The sequence below is a fragment of the Vanellus vanellus genome, assembly GCF_965231255.1.
Source record: "Vanellus vanellus genome assembly, chromosome: 2".
In the NCBI taxonomy this organism is placed as follows: Eukaryota; Metazoa; Chordata; class Aves; order Charadriiformes; family Charadriidae; genus Vanellus; species Vanellus vanellus.
In genome coordinates, this window is record NC_138906.1 from 90,915,683 (window position 1) to 90,938,263 (window position 22,581).

Below are 22,581 nucleotides of genomic sequence, written 5' to 3' on the forward strand. Positions count from 1 at the left end.
CCAACTGCATACAGACAAGGCTAAATATGTTATTTCATGATAGAGTTCAGGATAAATGCTTTCTATCTGAAGGGTGTATTTTTACCAGGAAAATGGTGTTGTTGATTTTTCTTTTTTATAAAGATACGTTTGCTAATTCTGCGGTACTAGCTGAAACATAAACTTCAGACTGGATTTTTAGCCTAACTGATTCTGAAAATGGTCCTTACAGGATCTTCAGCCTGGTTCCTTAGACGAAGGAACATACAACTAAGTAAAAATAAGTACAAAAACATACCAAATATTGTAACTTTATCCAGCTTTATTGTGTACCCGGGGAACTTGGCACTTGCAAGCTTGGGTCCTTTGAATATTAATAGTGTGACATTTTGAAGAGGAGACCAGGGTTTCTGAGAAGACTTTTACAATTTGCAGCGGGAAAAGCTGTGTTTGAAATGGCCATTATGCTAGAGATTTCATCCAGTTGTCAGTTTTGGCCAAAGCCATGGAGCATTTAACCTGTTTTTAAAGGAAGAAGTATGGAACAGACAGCAGATAGTACAATCTGGTGGCAGGCAGACAAGCGGTACCACGTTCAGCAAATACAGGCTCTTTTTTGCGAAGCGTTGATTTGAATTTCATGCATCATCCAAGCATAGTGAACACTGAAAGGTCATAGTAAGAACATAAGGAAAAAATCCATCTGATTTGAATTTCTCACTATCCAATATTGTTAATAATACAACATCAAAAAATAAATAACTGTTTCTCTGAGTGTGACTAAAGCCAGATTCCATGTATAGCTGAAGAATAACTTGCCACACATTTTTTTTTCCATTTACTGTTAATTTCCTGTATAATGTCATGGAGTTAGTTTATGAATGGTATCTTGAGCCACTGCAATACATCTGTGTTTTCTCAGAGTTATTTCTTTGAGTTTGTTGTGTGGCATCCAGGAAATCTCATGCAGACTGTTAACGTACAAATTGGCTCAGTACAATTAGGATAAAATGAAAGTATTTTGCTATTGATCTTTGCTTGTTATTAATTCATACTAACAGAAGATGCGATTGAAGAAGTCTAGTACGGTATCAAAATATCCTTTCTCATTTCAGGAAGTATCACTGGTGGTATCACAATGGAGGTATTTTAGAGCAGAACTTCCTTTCTCCTTTTTTCTAATAATTTGTTTCTGACTTTTAAAACATTTCTCAAAGGGATGATGAGTCTTGTTAAAGAACTAGGGTGTTCAGAGACTGTGTAGCAATGCTGTAACTTCAGAAGGGCTCAGGCAATATTTATTAGACCGTTATATCAAGGTCTAATACTGCGTTGCTTGTTAACTAACTTCACATAGCATCATATTAATAAATCTTTACAAGCTGTGTAGTTGTAAAGTGTATCATAGTAATCAGGATCATTCCTCTAATAAGTCATTTGATTTGTGTTTGCTTTGTGGTGTTCCAACCTTGTCAACCGTAACATCGCAGGGTAGGGACCCTTCTCATGGTCCAATTAATGAACCATCTGCTCCAAGTTGTCGGTTGTGGACATGCTCAGAGGGAGGCACAACTTCACCTCCACACCCTCCTTCCCTTTGCAATGCCTCAAGTTACGTGGTTTTCTTACAGAAGTATTACCTCTATTGTGGAGATTTTTCCAGAGTACCTGGTCTCGATCCTTCTGCGGACTCCATGCAGATGTATGGTTTTGCTTGCTCAGGAGACCACTGAAGTTGCTGAGTATTTATAATTTAGACACTGTGGCAATTCCCACCACCAGGGGTGAACTGTTAGACGTGGCTGTACTTTAGTGTCTGTGTAGAGGTGGACAGTTGAGTAGATCAGTGGCCCAGGGAAACTGATCCCTCATGCTAACCAAGCTTCAGCGTTGAATTCTACCTGTGGAGAGTCTGTTCCTATTGGCATGGATGGAGGTCTGCAAATGAAAAGGCACGACAGACTTTGCTTTATGTTTAACATTTGTTTTATTGCAGACATGATTGTCCTTCTATGTAACAGAGTAGGTAAATATCTACTTGAAAAAAATCTATGATTTAAAGTACTGGGTGTTGTTTTTTCTGAGACTCAGGATCTTAATCCATTTGATTGACAGATATAAACTTGAATTCTATTTTATTCTCCATCGCAGCAGTAAGTTTAGTCCAACTACAGTTTTCATTGTTGCAATACAAATATACTAAGCCTGAAGTACTGCTGGCAGCTTATATATAAAATTTGAGGATTAAGAAACCAATGCAAACAAACAAAGACTCTCAGCTTTAAGGAATGGCGTGTTGTTGGACTAACCTTTTACTGCTATCACAATTACTGTAGAAGTAATAGCAGCCAAAACCTACAGGTCTGGGTTTGGCTGCAATAAGTACTAATAAGGCAATAGTCACTTGAAGAGGGAATTTGTCTTGTCTATTTGAAACATTCATTAATTGCCAAAAATGCCACCTGTTTTTGCATAGTATGTGTGATGTACTTTGCATTTTTGCCTTCTAAATTATTTATACGAATAATCCCTCTTATTTTTTTTCAGCCCACCTAAACCAACGGTGTTCATCTCTGGTGTCATCGCTAGGGTAAGATTACCATTAAATATCTTTCAATCATAGAAAAATGATTGTAGGCTTTTCAGAATTATCACTGATCAGAGCAAAATTAATCTTTTTCATTCCCCTTCCTCTTTTATTCTTTGTAGTTTTGTGTGAAATTGAAATTATTTATTGAAATTACTTCCACCGTTTTACTTTGAATTTTAGCACTTTAAGTTTATGGGATCTTCTTTTCATATCTAAGCTAGAAATTACTGCATTCCTTTTCTTTGAATGCATGTAAGTCTGCTGCTATAGCTTGATCTGTGATGAGGAGCGACACTCCTGCCTGTAAGGTTACATTTTTGACGATACATGTTTCAGTTGCCATATGTAACTTGAGGTACTTGGGATTCATGGCATTATTCCCTGGATTTTAACAGCAGGCAGGACCTGGAAATCCATAAGCTAAATCGTTAGTATTAACTAGCCGTTAATTGTATGATCAGTAATTCATGCCTTGTGTGTTGTGACAGGGTTTTTATCGTGGCTTTACGTGATGCGTGCCTTTATCCTGATGGCGTTACCTCACTGGGGTGTACAAGAGGGTGGTTTACCTGTAAGATGCTGTGATTGTGTCAGGTCACGTAGGTGGAATGAGCAAGCTGATGCAATTTTCCCTAGCCCATAGGGGTGGTATACATGCACTGCTGTATTTCCTGGACCTCCATCTGAACCAAGGTGGCTACCTATTTAGGCATTTAGATGCCTAATTATTTCTAATTAATTATTGTGTTAATGTTTAGTAAATTTGGATAGCACATTAACAATTGTAGGGTAGTGATATTTTTTTGAGTGACATCGGAAATCTCAGACTTAAAACCCACAGGCTCCCAGTTTAGTAGGCATGCAGAAGATTCAAAATGGAAAGAAACTATTTTCTTCATTTTATAACTCAGCTCTTTAGCTATTCAGTTACTTGATAAGGTACTATACTTATCCTCAGTAAGCTGTCAGCTACAGGTTTATTTATTAACCTCTGAAGAGCAAAATTGTTCTGTCACTTTCTGAGACTTTATAGCTCCCAAACATGTATCAAAAATTCTTCTTTATGTAATAAATAAAACCTAGCGATGCTTTTTTTGAACCCAGAGTAATTTTTCAGTTATATTTTCAAGTTTCCTGATAGTTCTTATCAGTGTCAAGTGGAGGTTTATATACTGTGACCTGTCCTGTTTAATGTCTTTATCAGACAGAGGGCTCCTCATCAGGTTTGTGGGTGGCACCAAATTGAGAGGAACAGTTAATAAATTTGAGGGCAGGGCTGTTACTCAGGGGGACCTGGACAGGCTGGAAGAATGGCAGGCAGCAGCTGGACACAAGCCAGCTGCATGCAGAACAGCAAGAAGGCCAACAGCATCCTGAGCTGCGTTAAAGTAGCTGGTAGATCAAAGGAAGGGGTTATTCCCCTCTACTCAGCATGCTTTAGACCACATATGGAATAGTTCATCCAGTTTCGGATACCCCAGTGTATGAAAAGTGCTGATAAACCAGAGTGAGTTCACTAGAGGGCCACCAAGGTGGTCAGGGGCTGGAGCACATGCCCTGGGAGGCAAGGCTGACGGAACAGGCCTTGTTTAGCATGGAAAAGAGGTGGTTTTGGGAGGACCTAATAGCAGCCTTCCCACGTCTACTAGGAGGTTATCAAGATGATGGAACCAGGCTGTTATAATGCATGGCAGACAAACAAGAGACAACAGACACAAATTGAAATGGAAGGGCCCGACTAGACTATAAAAAAATAAACTTTTTCACTTTGAGAACATTCAGGCAGTGGAGCAGATTGCCTGGAAGGGCTATTCAGTCTCTGTCCTTAGAGGTTTTCAAGACCAGACTGGATAAAAACCTTGAGTAAGTTGGTCCGGTCTCATAGCTAGCTCTGCTTTGAGCAGGAGGTTGGGCTAGAGACATCCCAAAGTCCCTTACAGCCTGAATTATTCTACAATATTTTGATTTGAAGATAGGCATTTCCTGCTAATGCTTGCAGACTGACTGTCGTCCGCTCAACTGTACAGTACCCACAAGTTATAGAGGAGCCGCATTCACACCACTGGTTTGAGGAAACAAGGTGTGAGGGGTCAGAGAGGTTTGGAAAAGGCAAACAGCAGCATCAGGGGGAAAGAAGGTAGAAAATGTCAAGTCTGAAAAGAGGAGATCTTTGAAAACTGGAAGCAACTTGGAGTACAAAAAAAGTGGGGAAAAAAAGAAGTAAAAAGTTAACCTAGTGATCAAGATGGAAAAAAAGTTACGCCAGAACAGAAAGGAGGAATTTGGAGTAGATTGAAATGGGGTCAGGTGTGAAACAGGCCATCTGAGACATTAGCTTTGTATAGAATACCTCCATGTAAGGTTGTCACTCCGTGAGCCAACGGAATGCAATGAGTGTCTGGCTTACGATATGTTTGTCCCAGTTTCTGAAGAGGGAAGTTGTGGGGCTAGTCTCCTCCCTGAGCACTGGTAGTAGTTGTTTCCCATTGCTTTTTGAAAACCTCATGGGGCTGACCCTAGAAGTGACAGCTGTAAATAGGTGGCATAAGGGTTACACCTGAACAAAGCTTGCCCAACAGCAGCAGGTGAGAATTAGCAAACCTGGCTAAAAGAGCATGCTAAACTTAGAAGCCAGCTACCTCTAAGATTTGAGTCAAAAATTGTTTTAGATCCTTCCTTTCTTCCCACAGAACTGGCATTCCTACAGTAGGGTTTTTTGTGCAGATAGTTTTTCATGCTGCCTTACCGCATTTGTAAAATAGTCTCCTCTTTCTGGTTGCTTTGTGAAAACCAAATAGGTCAAGTAGAACTGACCATACGGAGCCAGTGAAAGTGATGTAGCATGAGGAGCCATTAAGCACTGAAGACAGGAATGTTTTTTTTTTCCCTCGGGTCACTTTAAGATACTACATTCTTGAACGGTGCATGTAATTGAAAGAAGTGAAACTTGCATAAGTGAAATTTTGAAATTGGCTAAAAGAGTGGCAAGATAGGACGTATACAGGGGGACTTCAGAGTAACATGCAACACTTTTCCATCCGCTGTTTGCATTTTTAAAACCTTACATCCACTTGAACTAGAAAGTGTGCTTTTAAGATTTCTTACATTTTTCCTGGTGTGTTCTTTGAACAGGGCGATAAGGACTTCCCTCCAGCTGCGGCTCAGGTGGCTCATCAGAAACCACATCCTTCTGTGGAAAAGCTTCCTCACCCACAACATGTCAAACAGCACATCCACCAGCCTCGCAAGTGAGCCCTCCATCAAAATCTCAGCCAAACTGCCATCAGGGAATAAGTTTTCGAGAGAAGACAAAGACCCTTTAGGATTCACACTATCAAATCAGTAAAATTGACCTCTAAAATAATAAGCCGTTTCTTTTACTTTAATTCTTAAGGGTTAATAAGAATGAAGACATTGTTCAGTTGTTATCCCAGATGGAAAATTCTCTATTAAGTATTTGCTGATCAAGGGTGGGTTTTTTTATAAGATTTTCTTATTGCCAAGATAAAATTTTAGTATGAATAATGTGATTAATGAGCTTAAAACTTGTATTTTTAGTTTTGCAATAGCAGATAGTTAATGTAGTTTTTAAGCTAAGCTGGTAAGGAAGAATAGCCCTTTTGTACTGGTACCTTTACTATCTGGAGGGAGTTTGTCGTGTGTGAGATGGAAATTGGTGTTGTCTTGATTATGTAGAACCCTTGCAGTCTTCAGCATCCTACAGTGTCACACCGCAGTGGCTGTGCCTTCTGATTTCAATTAGTGAGATGACAAAAGGGCAGAAATCCAGCTGAATCTGCTTTACACCCTTTTGCACTTGCGCAGTCTTGCTGAGATTCTTCCTTTTGGAGATCTGTGGGTATGGAGAGGGGAGAGAAATCAGTTTACAAGAACACTGCTGCTGTAGGCAACGGACTTGTGATCTCATGGATCTCACCGGGGGCTGTATTTTTATGAGGTGATGATTTCTGAATTCCAATAGCAAGCTGAAGGAGCTCAGAACCTGCCAGAATTGAGCTTAAAATAAACTGGAGAAAAATCTGTTTCCCTTTTTTAACTTACAGTTTGAGAACACTGTTGAAAATTAAGAGATACCATTAGTAAATGTGTTTAACTTTATGACCCAACCTCTGTTGTGCATAGTTGGTTTTTCTGTAGTCATCTTATTGTGAATAACAGATACGAGGGAATAAAAAAGTTAGTTTTCAAATAGAGCAGTTGGATTAGTTTTGGCCACGTAATTAAATCTTTTGATTACGCAGTTCAAAATCACTTAGCTCTATGATCTTCCTTCTGCAGCTCATCTTTATAAAACCCGGGCAAATAATTTTATTAAACATTCCACCTTCATTTTTAAAGTGTACTTCAGTTTTTAACTGACTACAATTACTGTACAGGCTTTAGTACCCTCTAGGTTTATAAAACTTCTAATAACCTCAAAAAAAGTGGGTATGGTACTAGCGCTGCAAACATTCACCTGGCAAATCAGTGAAGGTTTGGGGTCACTTTACTAGTTCATTTATGTTTAAAATAAAATAGTATGGAAAAAACAGTGAGGAGAGTTTTAAAAATTTAAATTTTTTTTTTAAAGAATTAGATTTTATTAAAAAAAAATCTGCAGATTAAATAAGTATTCCCTGAGTAACTGATTTAAAACAACAACAACCAACAAAATCATGTGAAATATAGCCCATTTCACAAGTGGAATAAATCACTTCATGTGGGTGAAAGGGACCTGGCATTTCCATTTCTTGTAGGCTTGAAGTGGAAATGATGTTTTACAAAGGATATGCATGGATATATTTATTCTACACCCAAGGAAGGATGTACAATCTGTATATGCAGTCCTTATTTTGAATTTAGTTAGATAATCATACTTGCCTTAAGGAATGAGTGTTGTTTATGAGAATTATTCTCTATTAGAATATGCATAACTTTTAAAAATGTTTCTGATGTCGGTATGTTTGAGGCCTTGTTCGTAGCCACTCATGAGTGTACAAGTGATTCACACATGAGTAACCCATTCATAAGGGTAGCATTGTTGAGCCTCGTGGAGTATATGCACGAAGTAATTTGCTGGCAGGAACGTTTGCAGATTCAGGACGGAAAGCGGTGGCATCTCATTCATTGGTGGTGCAGCCGGTAGCTGGCAGTGTGCTGTGTCAGCGATGAAGCAGATCATCGCAGTCGCTTGGTACTGGTAGCTGCTGGCTTGAGGGTGAGCTGGATGGTGTTCATCTCTCCCGGTCTTGTGCCTACATCTGAAGTAGTGTCTAGGCTCCAGCTGTAGTCAATGGTGATGTAGTCAAGACAGTCGGGCAGAGTTTAGGTATTGACCAAGTGGAAGCATCTCTCAAGGTGAGCTGGATCACTCTTGACTCTGGTGACTGCAGTGGAAAACTAAATGTACCTCAGTGTAGAAGCACACAATTAGGTGGGGCTGGGTACCTCTACTCTGTGTCTAGGAACAGCTGGTCGAAATGCATATTTCTGTCTTCTGAAAACAACACCACATTTCCATTCAAATACTAAAAGTTAGGAACATGGATGCTTCTGAATTACAAACTGCCGCTCCTGGTTGTTAATGCAATATTTACCACATCTATAGACAATACATGAATTTTGTCTTTGATTACTTAGATGGATATGTAATTTTGTACAATGAAGTATGACTCTCAGGATAGCTTTAGTGGCTTTTAGAGTGCAGGAGTTCCTATATGGTTAGAAAATGTCTCTGTATGAAAACATACTCTATATTGTTGGGAGGTATCCATGTTTATACACAGGTGTCCTTACCAAAGCATTACCTTGCCTAAAATAAAGAATCACAACTGGTGGTCTGGATTGCCTATTGATGGCTATTGGTACTTTTAAAACATGTAACAATAACATACAAGTGCATAAGATGTTCAGACGTTAACTTGAAATGATTGCAAAAGAAATTTTCTGTAATTGTCAATGTGGCAATAATGCAACAATAAAGCATGAAGTTGTATATTGGGCTCATTTTTCCGAAGTACAATGTAAATCAGCAGGGTGGGGTTTATGGGGTTTTATTACAGAATGCTGGACGACTAATCAACATTTTATAGCTAGTGAAATTTATTAGGAAGTTTTATGACACAGTGGATGAGCTGTTTGGGATAGTCCAGTCTCATTAAATAAAACGAGACACTACCAACTGGAATGGGAGTTGCTGTTTTCGACTGTGAAATTGGAGATCCCTACTAGATCTCTATGAAGGTTTGGAATCTAAGCCTGGTAATAAATCGGTATGATAAAGGAAATGAAATTTAATGCTTTTCATTGCTGTTTGAGTTCTAATCTTCTTTCTGAAAAAGAAAGTTCTGTTATCAGAAGTGGTGGCAACCTGTCATACCACTACCGTTAACATTACATAGTGCACACCATAATACAAGTGATTCACAAAAGAGTTTGAAGAAATGGCTGCGATGTTTTTGGAAGCTTTCTGATACTTTTGGTATCCTATATTTAATGTATGTGTAGTGTGTATACAATACAACAAATAGATGTGATACCTCACAGTGCAAATGATAGAAAGCCCTGGGACTACTGCAATGTTACATCCTTAGACTCTGCAGTCACATCCTGGTGTGCTATGTTATTGAAAAATATTTCTTCTTTCATTAAAATTTTGGAAAAATACATGGGCATGACATCTGGCCTACTGTCCATAGAGTTGTCCATGATTATTCCAAGTTCCATGGCCCTGCTATCAACAGTATTGCAAAGCTTGTTAGTAATTAGAGTTTGCTTACTTCTAATTTCAACAGTATGGTTTACCCTTTTCTCATCAGATATCTTGAAGCGTAAGTCTTGTACTTTTACCCGTGGCAGTATGATCACCACGTGCTCCTGGCTGTTTAATGAAAATATTCACAGCAATCTGTTTCATACAAAGGTGAAGAGGGTGGATTAGACATACTTTTTTGTCCCTTTGGAATAACTTTATTCTGAATACTCAGCGTCTTCATGGAGGGGGAAGGTGTGGGTTTTATAAACCACTTCTCATATTGCCTTCAGATTTGGGTATATGAAGTTTAAAATGTGTATTGGGTTTGTGTGGCAAGGTTTTGGTATTGGGGGGGCTACAGGGGTGGCTTCTGTGAGAAGATGCCAGAAGCTTCCCCCATGTCCAATAGTGCCAATGCCAGGCGGCTCCAAGATGGACCCGGTGCTGGCCAAGGCTGAGCCCATCAGTGATGGATGGCTTCTGTGAGAAGATGCCAGAAGCTTCCCCCATGTCCAATAGTGCCAATGCCAGGCGGCTCCAAGATGGACCCGGTGCTGGCCGAGGCTGAGCCCATCAGTGATGGTGGTAGTGCCTCTGCGATAACATATTAAAGAAGGATGGGGGTGGGGGGGATATGCATGGCAACAGCTGAAGAGAGTAATGAATATGTGAGAGCAACATCTCTGCAGACACCAGGGTCAGTGAAGAAAGAGGGGGAGGAGGTGCTCCCAGAGCAGAGATTCCCCTGCAGCCCGTGGTGAAGACCATGGTAAGGCAGGCTGTCCCCCTGCAGCCCATGGAGATTAATGGTTGAGCAGATACACGCTTGCAGCCCATAGAGGACCTCATGCTGGAGCAGATGGATGTGCCTGAAGTAGGCTGTGACCCCGTGGGAAGCCCGGGCTGGAGCAGGCTCCTGGCAGGACCTGTGGACCCATGGAGAGAGGAGCCCACGCTGGAGCAGGTTTGCTGGCAGGACTTGTGACCCCGTGGGGGACCCACACTGGAGCAGTCTGTTCCTGAAGGACTGCACCCCGTGGAAGGGACCCACGCTGGGGCAGTTCATCAAGAACTGCAGTCCGTGGGACGGACTCATGTTGGAGAAGTTTGTGGAGGACTGTCTCCTGTGGGAGGGACCCCACACTGGAGCAGGGGATGAGTGTGAGGAGTCCTCCTCCTGAGGAGGAAAGAGCGGCAGAGACAACGTGTGATGAACTGACTGTAACCCCCGTTCCCCATCCCCCTGCGCCGCTCGGGGGGAGGAGGGAGAGAAATCAGGAGTGAAGTTGAGCCCAGGAAGAAGGGAGGGGTGAGCGGGGAGGTGGTTTTAAGATTTGGTTTTATTTCTCATTACCCTGCTCTGATTTGATTGGTAATAAACTAATATTTGTAAGTCAAGCCTGTTTTGCCCATGATGGTAATTGCTGAGTGATGTCTCTGTCCTTATCAACCCACAAACCTTTTGTTATATTTCTCTCCTCTGTCCAGCCATGGAGGGGAGTGACAGAGCAGCTTTGGTGGGCACCTGGTATCCAGCTAGGGTCAACCCACCACAAAATGAGGTTTAAGTCTAGGCCAATGCCTTTAGCTATTGGGTTGAGATTTGCTAATTGCATTTTAGAAAAAGTGCGGATGTCAGTAAGGGGAACAGTTACTTTTACAGCAGGAAGAGATGTTGCTGCTCAGATGCTGCAGTGACATAAAGAATTAAGAAGAGAAATCTCAGTTGAATTTATTTGCACACAAACCTCCTCCCTCACAAGATAAAGACACTTAATGTTAGTTGTAACGAGTTATCTTTATCTACTCTGTCAGTAAAAGAGGAATCCAGATCATAGTGACTGGAGGAGCGTTGGTCAGAAGAAACTGAGTCAAGTCTACAGTGGTAAATCTTCGTCTGGCTTCTTCAACAGAAGAGTAAAATAAATCTGGATTGTAGCCTTTGGTAAGTGCTGTGCATGATTGTATTATGGATAATTAGTAAAGGTAATTACAAAAAACCTAATTTGCTTTCCTAAGGAATTCCTTTTTTTCCTCGTAATTTCTCTATCCCATCTCTGGCATGTAGACTTTTTTCTTAGGAAGGTGGAGGTTTGTATTTTGCTCGTTGCTGTGTTCTTGGTTCTCCTTCAGGAACATGTATTTATTGGCTTTCCTCATGCCCCATCAGTGAAGAGACTGCATTTAGTGTATGCTATTTTTTGAGTCTTTTCATAAAACGGTAGCACCGGGATTTAGCTAGGAAGCCTGTGAGGAGAGGTGGAATGGGTTGTATTTGACAAAGCTCTCCATGAACAAAGAAGTCAGTTCAGTTGCAAAGGCTGTTTCCCTTCCCTTTAGGATGCTGATCAGCGGCGAGAACGAGCACACAATACCGTTTTCTGAGTATATAATGTATTACTGCTTGGCGCTGACAGGCATGCATGGATGCTGATAACTTCTTGCAAAACGCAGTCCCAGCGCTGCCAGGGACAAAATGGAGACACAGCTCATAAAGCCATTGCAGCCATAGATCTTGCAAGTGACCTTGAAAGAAGCCCTGTAATATAATCTCTGCTGCCCAGCTTGCGTTGGAGATATTTTTAGAAAACTCGAGTGGCTGGCATTCTGTAGGTCACTCGCGGCTTTAGGAAAAGAAAAGCATTTGTAATCCACAGTGATTTTAAGGATTATAAAAATTGTTTAGCTGTTAACAAGCTGTGAGCTCTCTACAGCCGGCGGTAAGGACACGTGTATTACCGTTGGTGCATTCTCACGTTGTTATGACTAGAGCTGGTTCAGCAAAACGTTTTTTATCCTTCTTTCTGGCTGACAGGTTATGAAAGTAGGTAAAATAACTTCTTACAAGCTGTTTTCGGTCGGCTGCCTCAGGTGTCACTGGATGTGTGATACCATGTTAAGAAGGATAATGGCATGACTTAGTTACGTATGGGAGGAGTGAGTCCACCACAGAGCACGGCGACTAACCTGGCTTCCCTTTTAAACCAGAACTGCCTCTTGAAATACAGAACAGCGGATTTAGTTAAAATGAAAAGCGGACGTTAGCTACTAGTCTCTGCGTACTGCCAGCAGCTGAAATAACTAGTTATCTCATCGTGTTTCAGATGTGACTGAAACCAGAGGTATTTTCAATACCTTTCTGAGTAAAATTGCACCAGCATGCCAGCGTTTGGGTCTGAAGGAAGAGAGGCTCGGTTTTCTCCTTGTTTTACTTTTGAGCCTACTGTATTTATCTGAAAAATTTGCTCAGTATTTTTTAAAAAAGCACCTTGTTTCTAAAGTCATATACACCTAATCTTAGGCTTCATTTCAAGTGATGTATGTCTCTGCAGTGAGGATTAACTTTCCACTTGTTTGAGTTCTGCTGACCTCATGGTTCATTTCTTTAAAAAGCTGTTCTAATCTGTGATTGTTTCTGTGAATTCAGAGATTTTCACAAACAGGAGCCATGGACAGCGGGTTCCTGCTGAGAGACTTCTAATGCTCATCGAGGTCAAGGAGTGAAGGGAGAGCCCACAGAAGTGGTTCACGAGGGAGAGAGATGAGCCTCCAGCTGCCACGGAGGGCCCAGGAGGTGGGGGACGGTGGTAGTGATAGTAGTCACAGAATCAGAGAATCACAGAATGGTCAGGGTTGGAAGGGACATCTAGTCCACCCCCCCCACACACCCCGCCAGAGCAGGGTCACCTACAGCAGGTTGCACAGGATGGCGTCCAGGAGGGTTTTGAGCGTCTCCAGAGTGGGAGACTCCACAACCTCTCTGGGCAGCCTGTGCCAGTGCTCTGTCACCCTCAAAGTAAAGAAGCTCCTCCTCATGTTAAGATGGGACTTCCTATGTTCAAGTTTGTGCCCGTTAGCTCTTGAGTCCTGAGCCAGCAGGACAGAGCAGATATATGGACCTGGTCTTTTTCACCTCCCTCTGTTGTCCTGGCATCTGTTATCGAGGTATCATAGAAACGTGGGCTGAGTTGGAGCTCTGGTTCTCAGCTCCAAGCCGCTGCTCCAAGCAGGTCTGTTCCCCGGCGGCAGGGTGGGCCAGCTGGGCTTGTAACAGGGTTGTGGGCAACTCTGAAGAAGCCAAAGGTCTTGTAGCTTTGCCTCTTGAAGACCAGCAGGCTGGGGCACAGGCTGGTGGAGTGCTGTGCACTTCTTTTTATTTTTTAATGTATTTAAATCTGCAGTGAACGGGAGCTGTGACTAAAGCAGTAAACCCTCAAGTATTAGAACTAGAATAGTAATTGGATCAGCACAGAAGTGGAATCAGTTGTGCTCTGTAAAAGTGTTGTTAGAAGGTGGTGGGAGAAAAGAAGCTGAGCTGTCATCTCATTTCAGAACTGGATACTGACCCTTATGCTGCTCAATGACCTCAATTTCCGTTGCCTAATTATATACTGAAAGTACAATTCATTGATTTGTAAATCTACATGTCCTTGAATCTTTTTGCATGGGAAAGAACTTTGGATGAGGAAAATCTGCAAATGCAAACATATTTTAACAAACTTCCGGTTCTTTTAACTACAAGGTTTAGCATAAAGAAATAATCTCTGCTCCAAAAGCCAGAACTGGGTGTATGCGCATGTATGATGTGAAATTGAGACATTCTAGTTGAACTGAGACCTAATAAATATTCTAGTGTGTGTGTGCACCTACAAAGAGAGAGAACAGTCAATTTTATAAATCTAAAATCTACTATTTTGTTAATCTTGGGGGCATTAAGCAATGTGAGATCAGATTTCTTGGAACACACAGCTTGGGTGAACATCTTTCACATCCTTTTTGCAGGTAGCTTTTCACTGTGTTAAATCTGAGTTGCTAATAAAAAACCCTACATTAGAAGCCAATTCTTACCTAATTCCTACTCTCTGGATAAAAGATAATGAATAGCAAATGCAAGAAGTCTCTTTTAGAGCCTGATTTATCACCCAGAACAGAATAAACATTAGCCCACTGCTGATGTGACAATTGTGACAGCTGGAGGGGTCTGGAATGAAAAGCTGAAGCCTTAAATAAGCCTTTCAATTGAGCTTATTATGAGGACGTTTGTTAAACACACAGTCTCGCTTTTCACCATGCCAAATAGCTCCTGCAACATACACGCTGGAAACATATACTTCATCGTACAAGAGCTCTACTTTGCATGCTAATAGCTGGGTCACCATTAGCCAATTGTTGCTAAGATAAATATTTCTGGAAAGTATAGAGCGTGATTTGACTATTTATCATCATGATATATATCCAACTATATATCATCATGACTCATGATGTTGCTCTCTCCTAGGTTTGTATGTTTAGTTTGTTTACGGACACAGGTTTTTTTTCCTGGCTGTCATTGTGCGCAGCGTGTGTCACTGTCTGATGGTCGGTCCTTTGCAACAGGTCTGACTTTGTTCAGTGGGAGCAGGTTAAAAGGCAGAACCCATGCCTTAAAAGGTATAGAAAATGTTACCAATGGCATCTAAGCAGATATCTCCTGGGAGATTTAGGATTCCTACAGAGGTAGGTTCCTTCAGGGCAGGTTATTTTCCCGTCCCGTGCAGGCCACCAGTCTTTCAGAGAGGATTTCTACTTCATGTTTACGGAGTCCTATTAACTCTCCAAGGAATTAAGGTAACTTCTGATTAATTTTGCAGGACTGGAGTATCAAACTAGATATTTTACATGAGGTAGGGACCTCCAAATGTCTCTATTCTCGAACACTGTAAGGCATATCAACTTGACAAATGATGGAGGAGAAGACTTGTGGGCAGATCCTTTGCTTTGTGTGAGTTGTGTTTGTGGAGCTCTGCAGAGAAATGTCAGTGTCAGATGACAACGTCCCATGTTCACTTCTGCATCTTGGTGGCTACGAAGCCACTTTTTAACATTGGTTCGTGGGCTTTTTGCCAGCTCCCAAATGTGTTGTAAATCCCTGGCTTCAGGGAGTGAAATGCCAAATATGACCCCAGCCTGTCGTTGGGTAGGTCCCATGATTTCAAAAATAGGGGACTGGAGTTCAGTAGAGCTCCTTGGAAGAAGGAGCACCTGTCTATGCAGTGCTTCCTGCTGGAACAGCAAGTTTAGGAGAAAAGATGGTATGAGTGAACACCTGAGTCATTATGAAAACAACTGAGCAAAATGCTGTGGAGGAAATTAGCTTACTAGATAGGAAGGGAAAAAAATCACTATTAAAACACGCACGTGTACATGTACGTCTTTACATATATATGTTGTAAAATTCAGTACTACCTGATTTTAATAACTAAGGGAAGATGCCCTAATTTTGCAATTCCTAGTAAATGAGTGTATGATATGTCTCAGCAGAAACAAACAGAAGTCTTAAGACAGCCATTCTTTAAGGAATGGTATAAGCCCCACGTTAATTTACAAAAGCAGCCCCAGAGTTACTGCTTTGCATTTTCCCCTTTACTTTAAAGTCGTTGCTTTGCCTATAATCAAACAAGACTGCAAAAAGCGATTGCCAAGATATCTGCTCAACCTGGAGATACTATTGAAATGCTTTTAATAGTCAGAATCAAGTAGCAACTTCACTCTTGATTTATTGTCCTTTATGTTCTGAAAATACAAATGTTTCTGTGGCCATTTGTAAGGAGCTGAGATTATAGAGTAAAAAGATTAAAGCACAGCACTTCAGGAAGAAGAGATGTACCAATTACCCTGAGAAGCAATTCTAAATAGCATTAGTGACCTAGCACTAGTACTCTGAAAGGTGTCTAAATAAAGATGGCACCTTTGCGTTCATTACGGGCCACTGCATTTTGATAGCTTATAATACGTACTCAAGGTAAAATGCTAGACCTGATGTAAATGGAGAATATTACTTTGATAGCATTATAGTTCTAATGGGTAATATAAGCTACAAGCAATGAATATGAGCCCTGTGTATTTTCAGCCATATTTGCTGGCATTAATAACAATACAGCTGAAGACTTTTTGCTTTCCATCAGCTGTGCAGCAAAAGCTCTTCAAGTGTGAAAGGAGAGGTGAACTTGTTTTTTACTCTGCAAACTTAACAGAAATGGATCTTAAGAACAAGTCTTTGATCCCAGTGCAACTTGCTGGCAGCATCTGCTGGAGTTGGCTGGGACATCGCTTCAATGTGACCGATGCTGATTTGGGGGAGACTGTTCTCTGTCTTCACAGCCTTTCCCATCAGCAACAACAAGGGAGAAAAGAAAGAGAGACAGCGAGAGAAAGATTCTGCAAAAACAACAGCTAAGGGGTAGGAGGAGGGACTTAACTTGCCAGCAAAACCTGTTGGACCTGCAGTCCCTGAGAGCCAGCAGTGGGTAACGTGGGCCTGTCCCACCTGCTGGCATCCCACTCCCCACCGCTGCCACTCTCAAGGACATGCTGTCATGCCACATCGTGGCACTGGCTCTTGCACGTGCCTTGCAAACTCCCAGATGAAATTTGGTAGAGCGGCTGGTATTGTTTTGCGGTGGGCTGAGCTTCTCAGAGGTGAGAGCTTGTCCAGGTGTGGGAAAGTGTCTAAAAGCAGGGAGAGACCTCAAGCTGAACATGCATCTTTCCACTCCCTAAAATTTCCACTGAATGCTGAGAATCAGGTAGACATTCTCTGTAGATCCGCTGAGGGAGGGCTTGGCAGACAAGCAGAATTTGGGGAGGATATTAACAAAAGATCATGGTAGCAGCTGGGCTGATCTAACCTTGATATTTTCAGAGGGAAATGCTACACCCATTTTGGAAGCGCACCCTGGAAATGCACCAAGTTGGGGCTGGAAGGAGCAGAAAAGAGACCTCTTACGGAAGGTGCAACTCAGAAAAGGAGTGAATACAGCTCAGGTAATCATGCAGGACAACTTTGTCTATGGCACTCCGAATAAGCGAATCACGAGCATATGTTCTGTGGATGTGAAAACTGTGACAGGGAGAAATACACACATGCGTGCCCGCAGCTTTCACTTGCCTGTTTACATTTCTGTAAACACAAATCCCACCTTCTTTGCCCTTCCCTTCAGCTCTCATGGAAGAGATTGCCACACTGTCTTGCATGATCTTCCGTCTCCAACTCCCCCGTCCCACTTCCCTGAAACTTCTCACCCCTGGAGCTGTGCTTCTGGAGGGAGCTAGGCACGCTCCTGGCTCTGCATCTCGCTGCTGGCATCCCAGATGAGAGCCTCTCAGCAAGGGGAGAAACAGTGACGCCGACAAGGTGCCTTTGGCTTGCTCAGAAGTTTCCCCTGGAGCTAGCTGCGTTGGGAGAGTCTGGGCATGACAGAGATCTATATGTCGGGGAAAAAACCAAATAGTGACTCAAAGAAAAGGCTTTTCAAGGCTGCCTTTGAGCACCTGAACAATCAGCACAAAGAAAGCCGAAAAGAGCTTATGAAGTATCAGAAAATGTTTTTGAGTGGTTTTCGACAGCTTTTGGCCCTAGAAGTGAGTCTCCCTGTGTTGTTCTCTCCCAGTCAGTTATACGGATGATGTGGTGGACAGCTCACCGGCACAGAAGACCAGAATGTGATCTTTGTACCCTTCCTTGATGTGAGGGTCTCTGAAGTTTACACCCAAATGCTATTGATGTAGGAGTTTGGAGGGCCACTGCCAGGGACACTTCTTAGGACACTGCCTTGCATGGTCTTCAGGGCTCAGGCAGCTTGGAGAGCCCCAGCACGTGTGGCGTTTGTGGTGGCATCCAGCCATCAGGTGAAGTTCTTTCAGAGAGTCTGAGGGCTTGTTGCTGGTGAGCAGCTGACATGAGAGAGGGGAACAAGAGTGTTTTGTTCTGGACCATAGGATATGTTTTGAGTTTGTGCCAGACATAAAATATGTGGAGGTACCCACCACGCGTGACTGTATCTGCCAGTGATGCTTACAAGTAACCTAATAAAAGCATACATTGAGTCCCTCAATCAAGCAGCATTTACAGCAATGCCTAGAGCACGGTGATTAGAATACGGACTCAAATTTTAAGGGATCTGGATTTCTAGCCTATTTCAGTGGAAGCTTTTGTTGTCTTTCATGGAAATTGATTGCTTACCAGCAAAAAGGAACATGCGTATTGTTAAAATTTAATAGGGTTTGCCTGTGAAAACAGATGTAAAAAAGCCTTTAAATACATGCCCTGCCAACATCCCAGCATTCACTGCCTAAACTCAGTAGATATTTTCTCAAGGGAAAGACACCCATACAATTGAAATTAGCAAGAACACTTTGCAAGGAATCCTAGGGAAGGTATGAGCAGCTCCCCAGGTATTTTGTAGTTGCAGACCTTGCTGCAGAGGTCTGGGTGCAGCTTGATGCTCAAGAATTCCTGCTTCCCCTCCTTCCCACCACCATGGCTTTCTTGATGCTGTCTTGAAAACGTGAGCAGTGTGACCAGTGCACTGATATGTGAGTTTGCAGGCTGCTCAAAACTATCTCTAAGAAAAAAATACTCTTCATGCGTCTTAATGGAATTGTTGGTGCTGAAACCCGACGTTGGCAATTGGCAGCATCATTAAAACTGAAGCTGAAGGCAGGGGTAAAACACCTTCAAGTTCATATCAAAATAAAATGTCTGACTACTGTACTGACTGTGGTATTTATTTTTATGTTTAGTTCATTAACTTTGTATAAATCAGATGAGAAAGTGCTGCGTTTCCTCCAGCCTGTGACAGGGTTGGGGCTCAGCTGGCTGTGGTGTCCCCAGGGCCTAGTTTACCGCCTTCTGCTTCATCCTCACTCGTGGCTCCCTCTTGGTGCCTAGGAATCTTTTACATCCAAACATCACCAGCCTTAGCTCGGTTTCTGGATAAAGTCAAAGGAACTGAGACAAGGTGGTGCTTGAATACTGCATGGCCTGTTTAGAAAGCAATCTTGCCCAGACTAGAAGTAGGGAAATATCTGCTCTTCTCCTAAAGCCTTTATCAATGCGTGCTCCGAGCATCTTGTACTCATTTTATAAGCTTTATTATCAGATATTTGGGTTGGGTTTGATAATGTGACAGGCACGCCTGCTCTGGCATGGGGGAGAGGCCCTTGGGCACGAGCGAAGGAAATGCTGTTTTCTTCTGCTCTTCCCTGGGCCTCGAAATCCAAAGGCTATTTTGGGTTGGTGCGAACCCACAATTCCATAAGAAAATTCATGTCCATAAATTAATGGGATTTTTAAATAACTCTGGTGGGAGATTATCACTGTTAAATTAGAACCTGGATTTGTTTGACTTGCTGCTGCTGGGTTGCTGCTGCCGCTTCTCCCTCCTCTCTTCTCCTGCCCCAGGTTCATTTCAGTTCCTTCTAAGTGTCATTCCCTGATGTGTCTTCTCAGCTGGCACAAGGCTTTCAGAAGAGCCCAGCTAACGGGAAACGGCAGCACAGGATTTAATGGCATTTAGACTGCACAGACCTGGCTTTTGCTTTCATAACTTCATAAATCTGTTAAATAGCCCGCTGGAATCTCCAAAAGCTGAAGCTCTTCAGAAAAGCAAGCTGTGATGGTGGTATATGATGCAAAACTTCTTTCGCCTTGCATTTCTAGGTGACGCTTTCAGTGTACTTTTTGCTATACAGCAAACACTCATTTAGTTGAGGAGAGCACTTGGTGGGAAAAACAGGCCAAAGACACTGTCAGCTTCCTGCTGCTCCCAGGGAAGTGCTTTTTCAGTGGATTTTTTCCTCCCATGGGTTTTGAAGGATGATACCTTTAATGGTATATATCTATACTATGGGGAATGCATGAGCACTCTCACAATTTTTTGTCTTCAGAAGCTGCACAGGTTTAGCCACCCACCAGCCATGAGCAGCAGATGATCTACATTCTGGATGTGTTTGGCCTCACCATCATTTGACACCTGCAGCCTACCGTTGGGATCACCCCAGGCTCCACTCTGGCCCCTGCCATCCAAACTGCCTCTACCATCTGTAAAGAACTTTACGTGGTTTTCCAAAGCCAGTAGATGATATGTGCTCTGCTTGCTTGATTTGACATAGTTTTCATTATGTTTGGTTTTTTTTTTTTTCCTATGGGTTTTCCCACCCATCCTTTTCCCTCATTACCTGATGACCAAGAGCTGCCCTTATGAGTTAAGTTGGGGTTTAGGAAAATATTTCTAATTAATGGATGGGAAAACCGAGGCACAGAGGGGACAAGCAAGTCTGGCTGGAACAACCCCTGCACTCGATCCAGCATGTGCCAACACAGGAACAGATGCAGCTTTGATGCTTCTGGAAATACCTGGCTGGTGATGTTGGCTTTAATCTGTTTCCTTCCCTCGGTGTTTTCTTCAGCCATATCCCCCTGTGGTGGTGGTTTCCTTTCTCTCATCCAACCTCACATCTCATTACTTGGGTCATGTCTTACCTGACTGGTGTACTCAGCTCTTCACAACATGCTCATTTTATTGCTTTTTCAATTTATCTAATTCTTGCCCTGAGGAAATGCCACTCAATCCCCTGAAAGAAGGGTGACCAATATAGCACATGTCCTGTGTCCTGGGATGATGGGCTTAGGAGGGAAAGAGCCAGAGCTTGCCTACCATGTTTATAGATTTTCTGTGGTTTTTTGCTTTCTTGTACAGGTAGACACATCCTGAAGCTGAGACTTTTTTTAGTGACTAAAAATAGCTGTAGTTATGGATGTGCTCTACGCTGGAAATTGAAGAACGTACCTGCAGATAAAGAAGGAATGGAGGTCTCCAGGCAAGGCCCAAGCTTGGTGTCTGGGAGGTGGGCTGTTTGTCTGCAGTACATGGTTAAATCCCACAGCTGGCTTCTGTACAAGCTGGGTTTTGTAGGAGGCAGCCTTGGGAAGACCTGCAGACAGGGAATTATTCTAATCCAGCCTGGATGTCACAAAAGCATGGATTAATATTTCATCTTCTGCCTCCTACTGTTGTCAGGCACACTTTGTTCCTGAGCTGAGGCTGTGATCCTCAAAAGACAGCCTTGAATTAAAGATTAAGCCAGTGTTTTACTTGATGGAAAGAGAGCAAGTTCTCTGTGGAGGATGGTGACAATGTGGTTCTTACCCAGTGCTGCATACAGGGTTTTAAAGTTTCCCAGATCCAACCGGCAGCGCAAAGCTGCAGCGTGGTGCTGGGGACTATGCGAGGGGACGGGTCTCTGGCAGCTGGGAGCCATGTTAATGAAAGTGAGACCAGTAATTAGCTGAAGGTGAGGAACAGGCACTGAACTGCTCCAGGAGGTGCCATTGACTCTGCTGTGTATGAGAGAGCTCATCAATGATGAACTGTAGGAAAGAAAGAAGTACCTTACCGTCCTGTTGGCAAAAGGAAAAGCTGGAAGGAAACCAGAATGGGTCGGCAGAAAGCTTGGGGCAGAGCCTTCCCCCAGGTCAAGGGTACGGCCCTCTGCCCAGTGGCAGGGCAGCACTCTCCATTGAAAATCAGTTTAGTTAAGCTACCACAACTCTCTGGGTAGAAACTCTGATTTCAGGATGAATGATTTATATCACATTAATCTCAAGCTGGTTCTGACTGATTAAGTCAAGTGAATATTAGCCTGATTTAAACCAACCCAAGAGAGCTTGTGTATATTTGTTCACCTTAACTCTCCACTTAAATCAGTTGAACTGCTTTTTATTTTTGGTTTTGTTTTTAAATACAGGCAAGACCTGACCATGATACCTGGCTATTTCTTCTTTGGACAGCTGACATGCAGTTTAAGTCCAGCACTTTATCTTTGGCTTTCTCTAAGCACAATAGTTTAGTCAGTCATGGAAATCCTAAGATGGTTTAGGGTACTTAAGGTTCATAAATAGGCAAGTGATTACCCAAGAAAGCGGAGAACCCAGTTTTAGAGTGCAACCAAAACTAGTGCCCATAAGTCACCACGACTGAGATGACCACTGTCACACAATGAAGCCCAGTTCCTGTGGCTCAGTGGTAGCTGACCAAGTTTCATCTAGAAAAGGGCAGGTGCAGAGTCTCAATAGCGCTGGTGCAGGAAACCCTATGTAAGCCCAAAAAGGCTCTTGCAGAAGGCTGCCTCATACTGGCTGGGAAACCACAGGAAAACACTGCTCACTCTGCGCAGGAATATAAAAATAAGGCTAATACAATCGATCATACAAAGAATAAAACCCACAGTTTCACAAAGCAGAAGGAAAAAAGTGATGGTGTAAAATACCCACACGGTATTTTTTTACCTGAGCACATCACTCAAATTTGAGTTCGCAAAACACATTTTCAAGTGCAAAACGAAGCAAAATTAATTTGACTCTTCTGATCAGTTCTATTGCTCACCAAACAAGTGTCGTTTTATTTTGCTTATAACAATACACTTCAGGATGCTGGGA

At 42.4% G+C, this 22,581-nt stretch overlaps 1 protein-coding gene across 1 annotated transcript in view; it reads left to right on the top strand.

Annotated features, from left to right (window-relative positions):
• Positions 1-8,631, top strand: part of DAP (death associated protein) — a 58,252-nt gene extending 49,621 nt beyond the window's left edge. The window contains exons 3-4 of the mRNA XM_082499685.1: positions 2,527-2,569; positions 5,702-8,631. Coding sequence (XP_082355811.1) covers positions 2,527-2,569; positions 5,702-5,821 — 163 coding nt within the window. The 3' untranslated portion in view covers positions 5,822-8,631. The remainder of the gene's footprint in view (positions 1-2,526; positions 2,570-5,701) is intronic.
• Positions 8,632-22,581: the final 13,950 nt, after the last annotated feature.